The sequence below is a fragment of the Pseudophryne corroboree genome, chromosome 9 (genome assembly GCF_028390025.1).
Source record: "Pseudophryne corroboree isolate aPseCor3 chromosome 9, aPseCor3.hap2, whole genome shotgun sequence".
In the NCBI taxonomy this organism is placed as follows: domain Eukaryota; kingdom Metazoa; phylum Chordata; class Amphibia; order Anura; family Myobatrachidae; genus Pseudophryne; species Pseudophryne corroboree.
The window spans coordinates 254,286,191-254,301,895 of NC_086452.1; the positions used below are offsets into that span (position 1 = coordinate 254,286,191).

At 44.4% G+C, this 15,705-nt stretch overlaps 1 protein-coding gene across 3 annotated transcripts in view; it reads left to right on the forward strand.

The window, feature by feature from the left end:
• HMCN1 (hemicentin 1) overlaps window positions 1–6,269 on the forward strand; it is a 1,072,092-nt gene extending 1,065,823 nt beyond the window's left edge. For all 3 annotated transcript variants that reach the window (XM_063940215.1, XM_063940214.1, XM_063940213.1), the window contains one exon: window positions 5,480–6,269. In XM_063940215.1, the coding sequence (XP_063796285.1) occupies window positions 5,480–5,846 (367 nt within the window). In that variant the 3' untranslated portion in view covers window positions 5,847–6,269. The remainder of the gene's footprint in view (window positions 1–5,479) is intronic.
• Window positions 6,270–15,705: the final 9,436 nt, after the last annotated feature.

The following is a 15,705-nucleotide window of genomic DNA, read 5'->3' on the forward strand; positions in this document are numbered from 1 at the left end:
ACGCCCCTGTCATTTTTTAAAATATTCTGCACCACCAAATTCAATGTATGTGCAAAACATGGGACGTGCTGGAATTTGCCCACATGAAATGCATGCACAATATTGGTGGTGTTGTCCGATATCACAAATCCCCAGGAGAGTCCAATTGGGGTAAGCCATTCTGCGATGATGTTCCTCAGTTTCCGTAAGAGGTGGTCAGCTGTGCGCCTCTTATGGAAAGCGGTTATACAAAGCATAGCCTGCCTAGGAACGAGTTGGCGTTTGCGAGATGCTGCTACTGGTGCCACCGCTGCTGTTCTTGCTGCGGTAGGCAATACATCTACCCAGTGGGCTGTCACAGTCATATAGTCCTGAGTCTGCCCTGCTCCACTTGTCCACATGTCCGTGGTTAAGTGGACATTGGGTACAACTGCATTTTTTAGGACACTGGTGAATCTTCTGAGGTCTGTGTACATTCTCGGTATCGCCTGCCTAGAGAAGTGGAATCTGATGGTATTTGGTACCGGGGACACACTACCTCAAGAAATTCTCATGAACATAGGCCAGGGCCTCAGCCGTTCCCTGCCACTCCGTGTCGTAAATAGCATATTGGCAAGTTTACGCTTCTCCTTAGACGCTTTTAATTTAGATTTTTGGGTCATTTTACTGAACTTTAGTTTTTTGGATTTTACATGCTCTCTACTATGACATTGGGCATCGGCCTTGGCAGACGACGTTGATGGCATTGAATCGTCTATGCCATGACTAGTGGCAGCAGCTTCAGCACTAGGTGGAAGTGGATCTTGATCTTTCTTGGAATTATATGCCAGTAATATTATTATATCAATAGCAATGGCCTACTGTACTGTACAACTATATACTGTTGGTCACCAAAATGCTGCACTGTACTACTATATATACTGCTCACAAAAATGCAGCACAGATATGGAATGGATACTTGCAGTGACACATAGCTGTAAGATAGAGCAATGGCCTACTGTACTGTACAACTATATACTGTTGGTCACCAAAATGCTGCACTGTGCTACTATATATACTGCTCACAAAAATGCAGCACAGATATGGAATGGATACTTGCAGTGACACAGAGCTGCAAGATACAGCAATGGCCTACTGTACTGTACAACTATATACTGTTGGTCACCAAAATGCTGCACTGTACTACTATATATACTGCTCACACAAATGCAGCACAGATATGGAATGGATACTTGCAGTGACACAGAGCTGCAAGATACAGCAATTGCCTACTGTACTGTACAACTATATACTGTTGGTCACCAAAATGCTGCACTGTACTACTGTATATACTGCTCACAAAAATGCAGCACAGATATGGAATGGATACTTGCAGTGACACAGAGCTGCAAGATACAGCAATGGCCTACTGTACTGTACAACTATATACTGTTGGTCACCAAAATGCACCACACTGAGCACAGATATTTGCAGCACACTGAGCACAGATATGGAGCTTTTCAGGCAGAGAACGTAGATATTTGCAGCACACTGAGCACAGATATGGAGCTTTTCAGGGAGAGAACGTAGCCACGTCCTCTCCGTTCAACCTCCAATGCACGAGTGAAAATGTCGGCGACACACGGCTCTTTATATAGAATACGAATCTCGCGAGAATCCGACAGCGGGATGATGACGTTCGGCCGCGTTTAGGTTAACCGAGCAAGGCGGGAAGATCCATGGCTGCCTCGGAACTGTGTAAAATAGGTGAAGTTCGGGGGGGTTCGGATCTCGGAGAACCAAACCCGCTCATCTCTAGTAGACATACCCGCTGTTGCTTGGGAGATCCACTTATTTAATTTGTCTCCAAAGAAGGCATCACCAGTAAAGGGAAGGTTTTCTACACCCTTTTTGGAATCGGCGTCCACCGCCCATTGACGTAACCACAGAGCTCTGCGCGCTGAGACCGCCATAGCAGTAGTGCGGCCATTAATCTTACACAACTCCTTTATAGCCTCGCTATAAAATTTACAGCATCCTGTTTATGTTGCAGCAGGGTAACAACCTCATCCCGGGGCAGAGTGTCTAACCATCAATAACATTATCAGACGATTTTACCACAGCCATGTAGATCTACCCGCAAACTGCCTGCTGCCGTATAAATGGCCTTGAGCGTTGTCTCAATTTTACAGTCAGCAGGCGCCTTCAGGGATACAACCCCAGGGACAGCCAGTACCAATTTTTTTGACAGTCTGGGTACAGATGTATCGACCGATGGGGTCTTTTCCCAGACCTTCCTATCCACAGCTGGAAGGGGAAAGGTAGATAAAAACCTCTGAGGAATTAAAAAATTTTTATCAGGGTTTAACCAAGTCTCCTTGGCCAGGTAGTTTAACTCCTTAGACACCGGAAAGGTAGCTGAACTCTTGGGTCTTACTTTAAAGTATAACTCCTCATCTGGTTCCGCCTCCGGGTCTGGTATGTGAAAGACCTCTCTTATGGCAAAAATGAGGGCCTCCACCCCAGGGGACAGAGAGCTGTCCTCATCCATGTCATCATCATCCACATCTGGCTGATCAGAATCAGAATCAGACTGTAAAACCTATGGCAGTGAGCGTTTGTGTGACGCCTGGAATCTTCTGCCTTAGCTACACAATCAATTGAGTGTTTTAATACCTGTCTCTCCTTTTTAGCTACAGTTAGTTCAGAATTGACATTGTGAATCATGCTCTTAAGGCTGTCCAACCAGTCAGGTGCCTGTGAGCTGGGCCCTTGAGGAGACAAGGAACATTGCTCACACATGAGAGCCCTTTGGAGTGACACTGAGGAACGGACCCAGCACACAGAACACAGCAGCACAATGTGTGAAAATAAGTGTATGTAAAATCAGTGCAGCGGTGTTACCGCTGACGTGCTCCCCCCTGTCTATGATCCCCTGGCACCAGTTCAGACAGTCTGTAACAGCATGGGCCCTGGAGGAGCAGCGTGCATGCAGCCTTGATGATCCGCAGCAGCAGGAAAACTGCGCCTTCCCGCTGCTGGTGCCGCTCCAGGAAGCCCCGCCCCTTGCAATGGCGCACGGTCCCTGACAAGATTATACTGGCCACAAGTGTAAAACACCTCGGAAATATAATTACAGTCCACACAAAGCCTTAGATGACAGTGAGCACAGCTGGGCAATAGCCCTGAGCCGGTTCCGTCCGCGGCGGGCACCGCAGCTCCGGGCCCGTCACCGCCGCGTGACATGGTGCCAAACTTAACCGCTAACATGGACACCGGTGTAACACTCACCGCACCTGGTCTTTGGCATCTGTTAGAGGGTGGCGGCTAGCTGCTGGTGTGGGCCCACATAATGAGTGATCAGCACCTCAGGAGCTCAGTGTCCTGTCAGCTGGGATTACGAACCATTAACCCTCAGGAGGTTGGTTCGATCCCCCCTCTAAGTCCCACGAAGCAGGTAGTCTGTCTGCCAAGCAGAGCTACCTGAAAATAATAAACTAAATTAAATTTAAAAGAAAAATCTCTGGAGCTCCAGAGAAGTGCCCCCGGCTCCTTGGGTCCATTTTTTAAAACTGAGTCTGGTAGGAGGGGCATAGAGGGGAGGAGCCAGCACACACATACACACACTAAAAGTTTTAAAGTGCCAAGCTCCAGTGGACCCGATCTATACCCCATGGTACTAAATTACAAGGCCCCAATATCCACTAGGGCATAAGAGAAATTAATTTATTCCTTTTTGGAATAAGGCTGTAAGATAACAAAATGTGGAAAAAGTTAAGCGCTGTGAATACTTTCTGGATGCACTGTAAAGACAAATATATATAAAGACAAACACACACACACACACCACACAGCTGTATATTTACCACACATGTATGTCACATACATACCACGCACACTCATATATAGCTACTGTATATATTGCACACATAACCGGTATGTTATATATACACACACACACACACACACACACACAGCTACAGTATACACATTGTATAGCACACATATATGTCATACACACACAGTTACACACACCCCTCTTTCACAATATAATAAAACACAGCCATCATCATTTAAAGCAAATAAATAAGCCACAATCCTTTATTAAAGCATCCCCCCTCCCCAGCATCCCCAGGCATGCGAGTCAGACACATTCCTGCAGGGTGGAATACAGGGACCCAGCAAGCATCACAGACACCAAGCTCCACCGGCACCAAGCTCCCCGCCCCCCCCCCCCCTCCCCTCCCCTCCCCTCCCCGGCACTACCCCCACCAGGTATCGCCCATCTGGCACACTGCACATGAGAGACACACACCTGTTGGCTGCCGCAGAGTCCCTGGAGCCTTACCCGGCCAGCTCTCCCAATGGTAACGTCCTGGGGGGAGCTCCCCCTACTGTATAGTCTCAGTGTAAAATAGGAGACAGCTGCCGCGTTATACACACAACCTACGGAGCTCCTCCATCTCAGTTCCTCTCACCACTGACAGCTGTGCCGATGGATCGGCGGGGAAGGGGGTTTTCCAGGTACTCGGAAACCCCCCATGCGTGCACTTATGATAACAGCAACATCAAGGAAAGCTTTTAAATTAATTAGGCTTTCTTTAATTTACATGCTAAACTTTGTTTTAAACAGTATTACAGATAAATCAGACTATGTGATTTGTTTGGATGACTAGTAATCATTTAAGTAAGAGTTTCCCAAACTCCACCGTTACAGTCCAGGTCTTAAGGATATCCAGGCTTGATCACAGGTGACTTAATAAGTACCTCAGGCAATTTTATTTAACCATCTGGACTTAAGTATGGATATCATTCAAACTTGGATTGTAATGGTGGAACTTGAGAAACTGTGATTTAAGCCATGTTTTAATTTACTGATATATTTATAATAGTAGCAGAGAATCATTTGGATGACTGAAGACAATTTGAATTTAGAGGACTATTGGGATGAAATCATAGACTTCTATCTATTTATTATTATTAATATAGCATAGAGTGCATGTTATATTTCTTAATTATTAATTATTGGATATTTTTGGTAAAAAAAATGGTCTTCATTGATAGATTTATTTTATTGCTTATTCGCAGTCATTTGTAATTTATATTGTATTTTTTTATTTTCATTTTCATATACTGTAGTACCAACAACATAGAGACAGCTTAATCAAAGCTTGTGGAGAGAGATAGAAAAACCAACTAATCAGCTCCTACTGTACCTGTCATTTTTCAAAAACAGACTGTAAAATGACAGTTAGGAGCTGATTGGGTGGTATGTGAGGGATATTTATCAAAGTTTGGAGAGAAATAAAGCGGAGAGAGCTAAAGCACCAACCAATCAGCTCCTAACTGACATTTTTCAAACACAGCCTGTAACATGACAGAAGCTGATTGATTAGTACTTTATCCCTTGCCAAGCTTTGATAAATATCCCCTTATAGTTCTCTCACTTTACCTCTCTCGAAGCTTTGATTAATCTGCCCCATTGTTATTAATGCTCTTCATTGTCTTTGCCCTCTATTAGGTATTGCCTGAAGAACTGTGCACCAAATGATTTGGAATGTTCTCTCAGCCCATATGCCTTGCAGTACAAGTTGGTTTCACTTCCATTTGGCATTGCTGCTAATCAAGACTTAATCCGCTTGGTTGCTTACACACAGGACGGCATATTACATCCAAGAACAACATTCCTTATAATTGACGAAGATCCTACACTGCCCTTTTCTATAAGGGAAGAAAATATGAAAGGAGTTGTTTTTACCACTAGACCCCTGAGAGAGCCAGAAACCTATAGAATGAAAGTGAAAGCTTTATCATATAGCATAGATCGCACCATTGAATATCAGACTACTTTTATTGTTTATATTTCTGTGTCCCCCTACCCTTACTAGGCATTGTTTGTCAGTCTTGTTTTTAAGCCTTATGCTAGTCTGTAATTTAATACTTGAAAGGTTTTCCAATATAGGAAGCTATTTTGATAAATAAAATACACCATCTGTAAATGATTACTGCTTGCCTTTAGCAACCGAAGATTCATTAAACTGCCAAATTGGTCATTCAGAAAAGCAAATATGTTGTAGTTAGAGATATGTTTATCAATAGTTATTTATTAAGAAAATCTTCCTGCTTTTATATATTTAGTACAATATGCTATTCCACTGAAAGCAATAATTAAAGTTTTGAAATGATCTTGCAAGATAATGTTTAAAAATGATGTTAACACAATTATGTTTAACTTGAACGTGTAAAACTGTTACAGTTTTTTATATAGTAGCAAATACATAAATTCACCTTTCCAAAGTCTGAGTTAATAATGACAGAAAATAAAGAAAATGCTTTATCAATATATGCATCCAATATTTTGTATTTATAAATACTGAGGGCTTGGATACATGTGTAATAGTGCCCTGTGATTGGTCTAGTGCAACCTACTGTATCTGCCCTTCAGTAAAACTCAGGCCCCAGAATATGTGACCGAAATACACCCTTTAATTTGATATATGAATAGAGATGTAACATGTTTGCTTTCTATCCAACGGTCATCAGAGTTTGACAGACGGCTGCAAGCAAGTCCCATAGGTAACCAGCAATTATGGTTTGCCAAACAGATCACATGAATTAGTGCGCTGTTGTTGCATATGTCACAAGCCAGTGTAACTGTGGCACAACAGATGTTATAGGATACAAAAGTTTTTTGTTTTTTTTTAAGTTCATGCTCTAGTCTTCTAAATAATGATTTGTCCATTCTAGATACTGTATATATATATATTGTATTTGTATCTACTTTGAATACATGATAAACTGTAGATGGATGCAACACATATGCACACAGAAAGTTATTTGCCAGGTTGGTTTCACTTTTAAAGTCAGTGTACGTTTTCAATTAAATTGTGCTTGGCAATTTCTCTGCCATTAAGAACTAATTTCAGTCTGTCCTCTGCATTATGTAATGGCAAACAATTTGACAGCCCAAACAAAATGCATGTCTGCTTCCTTAAAATAGATGCACATGGTGCAAGACATTTATCAGACGGAAACTAATTATGGCCTGACCCATTACTTATGAGAGAATGTCTCACAGCTATAAAATATGATTTGTTGCTGAGAAAAGTCTGGTAACATTTAGACTAGAGTCTCAGAGGTTAAATATTTTAAATATTGAAGTTTAATCAAGTAAATCGGTTTCATTAGTACTAAGTAATCCCAGCTGAATTACTGTAATGGAGGTGTTAACTAACAGTTTACGTCTGGTGCCCAAAGGATTAACTGAAAGTGTCTGGGGGAGTTTACGCAGAAAATTGCTTTGAAAAGTTTAATTGTACCTTTTAAAGTTATAGACTGATTATAACCACAGGTATGGGTGAGGTTCTGAAAAATAGCAAGATGTACTATGATTTAGTGGCAGCAAAATTGGGCAATTAAGTAACTAAGAGCTGACAAGATGAGGAAAAACACAGTATCTGCTCTGCATCAATATTTTATATCTTCAGGAGGAATCATTGGGTGTCATGTAAGACACTTAGTCATCAGAAAAAGAAAATAAAGTGGGTGGAGTAACTGTACTTATTTCTCAACAGTAACACAGTGTTCTGTGATGTCAGTGGCTGTACCTTTCCCAGCACAGATACCATTAAGGTTACAATGTTGCTGTTTCCAGATTACTTCAAATTCTTCATGGCTGAACATAATTCTACTTTATGTGTTCATGTTAAAAAGGGAAAGACTTTGTTCCCAAGGGTGTGGTTCAAAGGGTCGACAACACTTAGGTCGACAGTGTCTAGGTCGACCACTATTGGTCGACAGTGACTATGCCACTGAATATCTCATGCTGAAGCACTTGGCTGCTCATAAACCTTCTCTGACAAACACCTACAGTATGCATTGCCGCACACACTAGTTTTAGTTGTGTCACACTTCTCAGCATTTCTAGCAGCTGTAACAAAAGTCCTGGTTGCAGGGGCTCCGACAGCTGTGTGGCCAATGCAGTGAATAGAAGGGGAACTAGCGAAGGTGTAACGGAATATACAGGACCATTGAAGTTCTCTGAGCCAGCCCATCACAAACGAAGAGTATGGAAGCGAAAGACTGGCTATACACTGTTTGTATAATTGAGATATCAAATGCCTAGGAGTTGTATCTGATAAACATATACGCTCGAAAGGGGTAGGGTGCCAGCTTCTAGTATGGCCAGGTACAGAGGAGGTATAATGTCAAATCTGTAGATATACAGTACCCAGAAACTGTTGGGTGCCAAATTATGAGTTTTGACAATTCTGTAAATGATTGAAAACCAGTTGTGTTAACCAGTTGAGATAGTCTAGGTATGCCTGCCTTGTTCCATGTAAGTAATGAGGACTGAGTAAGGACATTTGGAGGAAGATCAGGATTGTGTAAGAGGGACATAAGCAAGGAAGGCACTGGGCTAAATGTCGGTAGATGCTTAAACTTCTTCCAACAACAAATTTTTGTTTCTAGAGTAGGATGTCTAATTTTAGGAATTTTGCTCTGCCAGAGTACAACATGAGGGATTACGCCAGAGGAGAAGCCTGCAATAAGTGGCCGTTGTTTTAACGGAGGGAATTTTTACATTTTAACAACCCTGGCTAAGTGAACTGTGTGATGATAACCAATAAAATGAGGGAGTTGAAGATCTCCCTCTGTACGATTTCGAATCAGAACGGACTGCGCTAGCCTAAGACCGCCCTTACCCCAGACAAAACGACCTTCCATAGCTTGGAGAACTCTAAAAAAAAGCATTGGGTATTAAAATGGGTAGTGGCAAATCTCATTTTGTTTATATGTGGTTCTATGAACATGCAGACTGGCTTTCCTAACAGACACACATTCAGTATTCTTATTCCAATGTCAACATGGTTGTGAACAGAATGTACCCCTTTAATTGTGTGTGTGTATATACAGTATATATATATATATATATCTCACAAGAAGAGAATGTTCCAGGATCAGATTCCAAACACAAAATATGTAGTGGCTGTGTGATAAGTCTCCCCACAAACAAGGTGTGCTAAGTATTATGACAGAATGCTAATTGTTTTTAAACACTTTATTTACATAAAAGAGAATTTGTGACATACTTATCTCCATTAATAGTTGAAAATATTGTCCCTCTCTGGCATCCCATTGCTGTAGGGGAGATCTGCAATCAGAAACAATGCTCACTGTGGAGGGACTTTCCAAACTCCCTATATATGTTGTATGCCTAAATAATCACTTTTGGTGTTCGGCCCGGGTAATTAGTCCCCCCCCTCCCCCCTCTCAGCGCCACTGAATATCTCATGCTGAAGCACTTGGCTGCTCATAAACCTTCTCTGACAAACACCTACAGTATGCATTGCCGCACACACTAGTTTTAGTTGTGTCACACTTCTCAACATTTCTGGCAGCTGGAACAAAAGTCCTGGTTGCAGGGGCTCCGGCAGCTGTGCCGGGCCCAGGTAATCTGAGGGGGGTGTGTCCAATGCAGTGAGGTGTGGCTAGACCGCCTCCTTTAAAAATATTGAAAAAGAAAGTTTCTGGACAGAGGGGGGTGGCTGCTGGGGAGGGTGGTGGATGTGATTGCTCACCCCCCGCATGTGAAGCAGGGAGAGAGAGGATACTGCCGCAGCCTCCTCTCTCCCAAGTGCAGCACACAGTAGCGTGTGTGCTGCGTTGCAGACAGAGAGGCTGCTGTTGCAGAAGTGTCCTGTCTCTCCCGGCTCCTTGCTGGCACTGTCCATATCTGAGAGGAAGGAGTTGGCAGCGGGAGAGTACACGCTCTCCCATCCCTCTTGGTGCCACTGCCTGGATTTTTGAGTATGTCCCTTTTCCCTTTCCTTAAGAGATTAATGCCATGCAGGAGAATACATCTAATGCAGAATTAGTAATTACATTATGGTACCATTTTGCAAATATAACTTTTGTATTTTTTTCGCAATCTTTTTTTAAAATTACTAATAGAAAGATGTAATATACTGTACAATGATACATGGTGTTGATCATTACAATGGTTACAGCCAATGGTGACATAAAAAAAAGATATGTCACCAATAGTATAGTCATATAAAACACTACGCATAATAAAGTAGTAGAAAACATTTCAATATATGCGATATGGTAATGTGTAGAAAAACTAATCAAATCACCAAGTATCTGAATACCTTGTGGAGTAGAAAAGAGGAAAGAAAGTAACTTATAACAGAAGGGGAGATCTGAAAAAAGAGTGTAAATATAAGGGCAGGATTAGAATGAGGAAAGAGAGGGGAACTCTTATAGTAACATAGTAACATCGTATCTGAGGTTGAAAAAAGACAATTGTCCATCGAGTTCAACCTATTTGTGGTCTCCTATGCATGATGATTTGACTAAAATTTCTGACTGATGCTGCTGTCAGCCGTTGCATTTTATCCCTATTTATAGTAACTATAATGCGCGACTATGCACCATACCCCTGGATATCCTTATCCATTAGGAATTTATCTAACCCATTCTTAGAGGTGTTGACTGAGTCCGCCATTACAACTCCCTCAGGCAGGGAATTCCAAACACGTATTGTCCTTACCGTGAAAAAGCCTTTACGCCGTATTGTGCGGAATCTCCTCTCCTCTAACCTGAGCGAGTGTCCACGAGTCCTCTGTGTTAATCTGCCAAAAACAGGTCCCGCGCAAGCTCTGTGTATTGTCCCCTTATATATGTCACGATCCGGGTATCTGGACGCCATTTCTTACCCATCAGATGCCTCCTAAGGCTGGCTCAGCGCTCCAGGACCGGATCCCATCTGTTATCCTAATGTTCACATTCCTGCATCCTCTCCTGTCTCTCTGAGACGCTGTCACAGTAACGCCTTATTACATCTGGCATGGCGTCTCCCGCGGCCTCCGCCGCCGGCCCTGAGCTTCTGCATGCAGAGTGTCAGAGTGGCGATTACGTCAGCCGCGGCCTCCGCTGTGTCCGCGTGGTTAGATGTGCACTTGTCAGCCTGGCGTCTCCTGTCTCCAGTGGCCGGCGCCGCCATTACTGTTTTCATTACCACATGGATTACAAACCAAACTTCCCTCCAAGTGTCTGCATGGGCGCAGCCATCTTGGATTCTGTCAGCTGATCATTTCCTCCAATCTGTTGTCAGTATTGTTAATCTGCATAATTGCCTAGCCAATCCCTTCCTTGCTGCAGGTATAAATACACTGTGCCTGAGCAAGGAAGGCGTCAGTGCTTTGGTTGTCAAACCTAGTTCCTGTTTGTCTCTCTTCTGTGATTGTCTTCCAGGTTCCAGCTCCTGTCTCAAGACTTCCACCATAGAGACCCGCACCAGCATTCCACCTGCGGTGTAGCCTGACTCTCCAATCCATTGTGGATTCATCTGTTTCCAGCTACAACATTACCTGCTTCCAGCCCAGCTTCCAGCAGAGTACAGCTTCTCTTAAAGGGCCGGTGTCCTTTCTACACTTTACCACTCTCCACCGGTATTATTATTTCTCCGCTCTCAAGTTCTACATTTCAGCTCATATTTCATCGCTCCCAAGTTAATTTATTATTTAACTGGTTCCAGCCAGTATCCACTCCGTGCTAACAACAGTCTGGTTCCAGCCAGTATCCACAGCAGCCGTTTTATCTTCAGCAACCCAGCTACTCCTGGAACACCAGCTGGTACAATCCTGGGTTATCTCCATTGCTACAGTCGGGCCTGGTAAGGACTTTCCATCTAGAAGATTATAAGAACTATCTCACACTACCAGTGCCCTGTGGCTCCTGCCATCCTGTAGTACCCAGGAACTGTATTTATTCTTTGCTGACTTTTACGTTTTCTTTTACTGCTGCTGTGTTGCGGAGTTGTCATAATAAACATCATTGTCTTTTATCTAAGTTGTCGTGGTCACGCCTTCGGGCAGTTATTATTCATGTTACTTACATGTCCAGGGGTCTGATACAACCTCCCAGGTTCCGGTACATCTCAGCCCCTACAACTGAGGCTGCCTCCCGTCAGCTCAGGCCCTCAGTTGTGACAGTAAGCACTGACCTAATGAATCCAGCCGGAGACCAGGATCAAGCGGCCAGGCCGATGCAAGAACTGGCAGCCCGACTAGAACATCAGGAGGCTGCACAGGGCCACATCATCCGCTGTCTCCAGGATCTCTCTACTCGACTGGATGGGATTCAGACAACTCTCCGTGGATCAGGCGCGTCTGGTGCGTCAACCACAGTGACTCCAGCTATAACCCCACCCACCTTACCCATTTCTGCTCCACGTCTTCATCTTCCAACGCCAGCAAAATTTGACGGATCTCCAAGATTCTGCAGGGGATTTCTCAACCAGTGTGAGATTCAGTTTGAGCTACAACCTGGCAATTTTCCCAGTGACCGTACAAAAATTGCCTACATTATTTCTCTTCTCAGTGGCTCAGCCCTTGATTGGGCATCACCGTTATGGGAGAGGTCCGACACCCTGCTATCTTCCTACACTGCCTTCGTGTCAACATTCAGGCGCATCTTCGACGAGCCACGCTGGGTAACCTCAGCTTCATCCGAGATTCTCCGTTTACGCCAGGGGTCACGTACTGTAGGACAATATCTGATACAGTTCCAGATCCTGGCATCCGAACTGGCATGGAACGACGAGGCCCTGTATGCTGCATTCTGGCATGGCTTATCTGAGCGTATTAAAGATGAGTTAGCTACCAGAGACTTACCCTCTAAGTTAGATGAGCTAATCTCACTCTGCACGAAAGTTGATTTACGTTTCAGAGAGAGAGCAACTGAGCGTGGAAGATCATCTGCTCCAAAATCTTCTGCTCCTCCTCCTCGCCAACTGTCACCAACTAAAGATGAGCCCATGCAAATTGGCCGTTCCCGTTTAACTCCTGCTGAGCGCCGAAGACGTCTCTCCGAGTCTCTCTGTCTTTATTGTGCGACTCCGTCTCACACCATTAATGCCTGTCCCAAACGTCCGGGAAACTCCAAATCCTAGCTCGCCAAGGAGAGGGCCGGCTAGGAGTAATGATCTCCTCTCCATCTCCTCAAGATTGTAATCTCCCAGTCTCGCTTCAAGTTGCTCAACGTTATCGGAACGTCATTGCCCTCCTTGATTCCGGAGCAGCTGGGAACTTTATTACCGAAGCCTATGTTAAGCGGTGGTCCCTACCCACCGAGAGACTTCCTTCGTCCATTTCTTTAACTGCCGTGGATGGCAGCAAAATTTTTGATGCAGTTATTTCTTTAAGGACTCTACCAGTTCGTCTGAGAGTGGGAGTTCTTCATTCCGAACTTATTTCTTTTTTAGTGATTCCAAGAGCCACACATCCTGTGGTCCTGGGCCTTCCATGGCTCCGTCTTCACAATCCTACAATTGATTGGACGACTACGCAAATCCTGGCATGGGGTTCCTCCTGTGCTGAGACATGTTTGTTTAAAGTATTGCCTGTCTGTTCTTCCTCCCCCAGGTCGTCTGATGTTCCACCTCCTCCATATCAAGATTTCACGGATGTGTTCAGTAAAGCTTCTGCTGATATCCTTCCTCCTCATAGAGAATGGGACTGCCCGATTGATCTCGTTCCAGGGAAGGTTCCACATCGAGGCCGAACTTATCCGTTGTCTCTGCCTGAGACGCATTCTATGGAGGAATACATTAAAGAGAACCTAGCAAAGGGGTTCATTCGACCTTCTTCTTCTCCAGCCGGCGCAGGCTTCTTTTTGTAAAAAAGAAAGATGGTGGTCTGCGGCCGTGCATCGACTACAGAGGTTTGAACGACATTACCATCAAGAACCGTTATCCTTTACCCCTGATTACTGAGCTCTTTGACAGAGTTAGCGGAGCTACCATCTTTACAAAGCTGGACTTGAGAGGTGCATACAATCTCATCCGGATCCGTGAGGGTGACGAGTGGAAGACCGCCTTTAACACCCGTGACGGACATTATGAGTAACTCGTCATGCCCTTCGGATTGAGCAATGCTCCAGCTGTCTTCCAGCATTTTGTCAATGAGATCTTCAGAGACATTCTATACCGTCATGTCGTGGTCTATCTAGACGATATCCTAATTTTTGCCAACGATTTAGAGGAACATCGTTTTTGGGTTAAAGAGGTTCTGTCCCGTCTCCGTGTCAATCATCTCTATTGCAAATTAGAGAAATGCGTCTTTGAAGTCAAGTCCATTCCGTTTCTAGGGTACATTGTGTCCGGTTCCGGACTAGAGATGGATCCTGAGAAACTACAAGCAATCCAAAATTGGCCGATACCCTTAACCCTCAAAGGGGTCCAGAGGTTCTTGGGGTTCGCCAACTATTACCGAAAGTTTATACGAGACTTTTCCACCATTGTGGCGCCTATTACTGCTTTCACTAAGAAGGGTGCTAACCCGTCCAAGTGGTCTGAAGAAGCCATGCAAGCATTTCATCTTTTAAAACAAAGGTTCATCTCTGCGCCTGTTCTGAAACAGCCTGACATCGACTCTCCTTTCATCTTAGAGGTGGATGCCTCCTCCGTTGGAGTAGGAGCGGTGTTATCTCAAAGGGTAAAGATGGCCATTTACACCCTTGCAGTTTCTTCTCCCGGAAGTTCTCCCCAGCTGAGCGCAACTATGCCATTGGCGACCAGGAGTTGCTAGCCATCAAGCTCGCTCTAGAAGAGTGGAGGTATCTGTTGGAGGGAGCTTCTCATTCAATCACCATACTTACAGACCACAAGAACCTTTTTTATCTGAAAGGCGCACAATGTCTCAACCCTCGTCAGGCCAGAGGGGCACTTTTCTTTTCCAGGTTCGACTTTAAACTCCAGTTCTGTCCGGGCTCTCAGAATCGCAAGGCCGATGCCCTTTCCCGCTCATGGGAGCAAGAAAATGAGTCAGAGTCTTCAGACAAGCATCCTATTATAAATCCGTTGGCATTCTCCACGGTAGGGATGGACTCTACGCCCCCATCAGGGAAAAGTTTTGTGAAACCGATGCTAAGGAAGAAGCTCATGCATTGGGCCCATGCTTCCCGTTTTGCCGGACATACAGGTATCCAAAAAACCCTGGAGTTTATCTCTAGGTCCTATTGGTGGCCAACTCTGAAAAAGGACGTCTTGGAGTTTATTGCATCTTGCCCAAAGTGTGCTCAACATAAGGTATCCCGCCAGTCGCCTGCGGGGCAACTGGTTCCACTATCTGTTCCCCGTCGACCTTGGACCCATTTGTCGATGGATTTTATTACAGATTTACCCATGTGCAACAAGTTCAATACCATCTGGGTGGTAGTTGACCGGTTCACCAAGATGGCACACTTCATTCCTCTCACCGGTCTTCCGTCAGCTTCCAAGTTGGCTCAAGTATTCATACAAGAGATCTTCCGACTCCACGGTCTTCCTGAAGAAATTATCTCAGATCGAGGAGTTCAATTCACAGCCAAATTCTGGCGAAGTTTATGTCAAGTCCTTCAAGTCAAGCTAAAGTTTTCCACGGCTTACCATCCTCAGACCAATGGTCAAACCGAGAGGGTGAATCAGGACTTGGAGGCCTTCCTCCGCATCTATGTGTCCTCCTCTCAAGATGACTGGGTTCAATTACTTCCCTGGGCCGAGTTCTGTCATAACAACCAGTATCATTCTTCATCTGCTTCAACACCATTCTTCACTAACTTTGGATTCCACCCTAAAGTCCCTGAGTTCCAACCGCTTCCAGCAACTTCTGTTCCCGCAGTGGATATCACCTTGCATCAGTTTGCCAATATCTGGAAGAGCGTACGATCAGCTCTGCTCAAGGCATCGTTCAGGTACAAGAA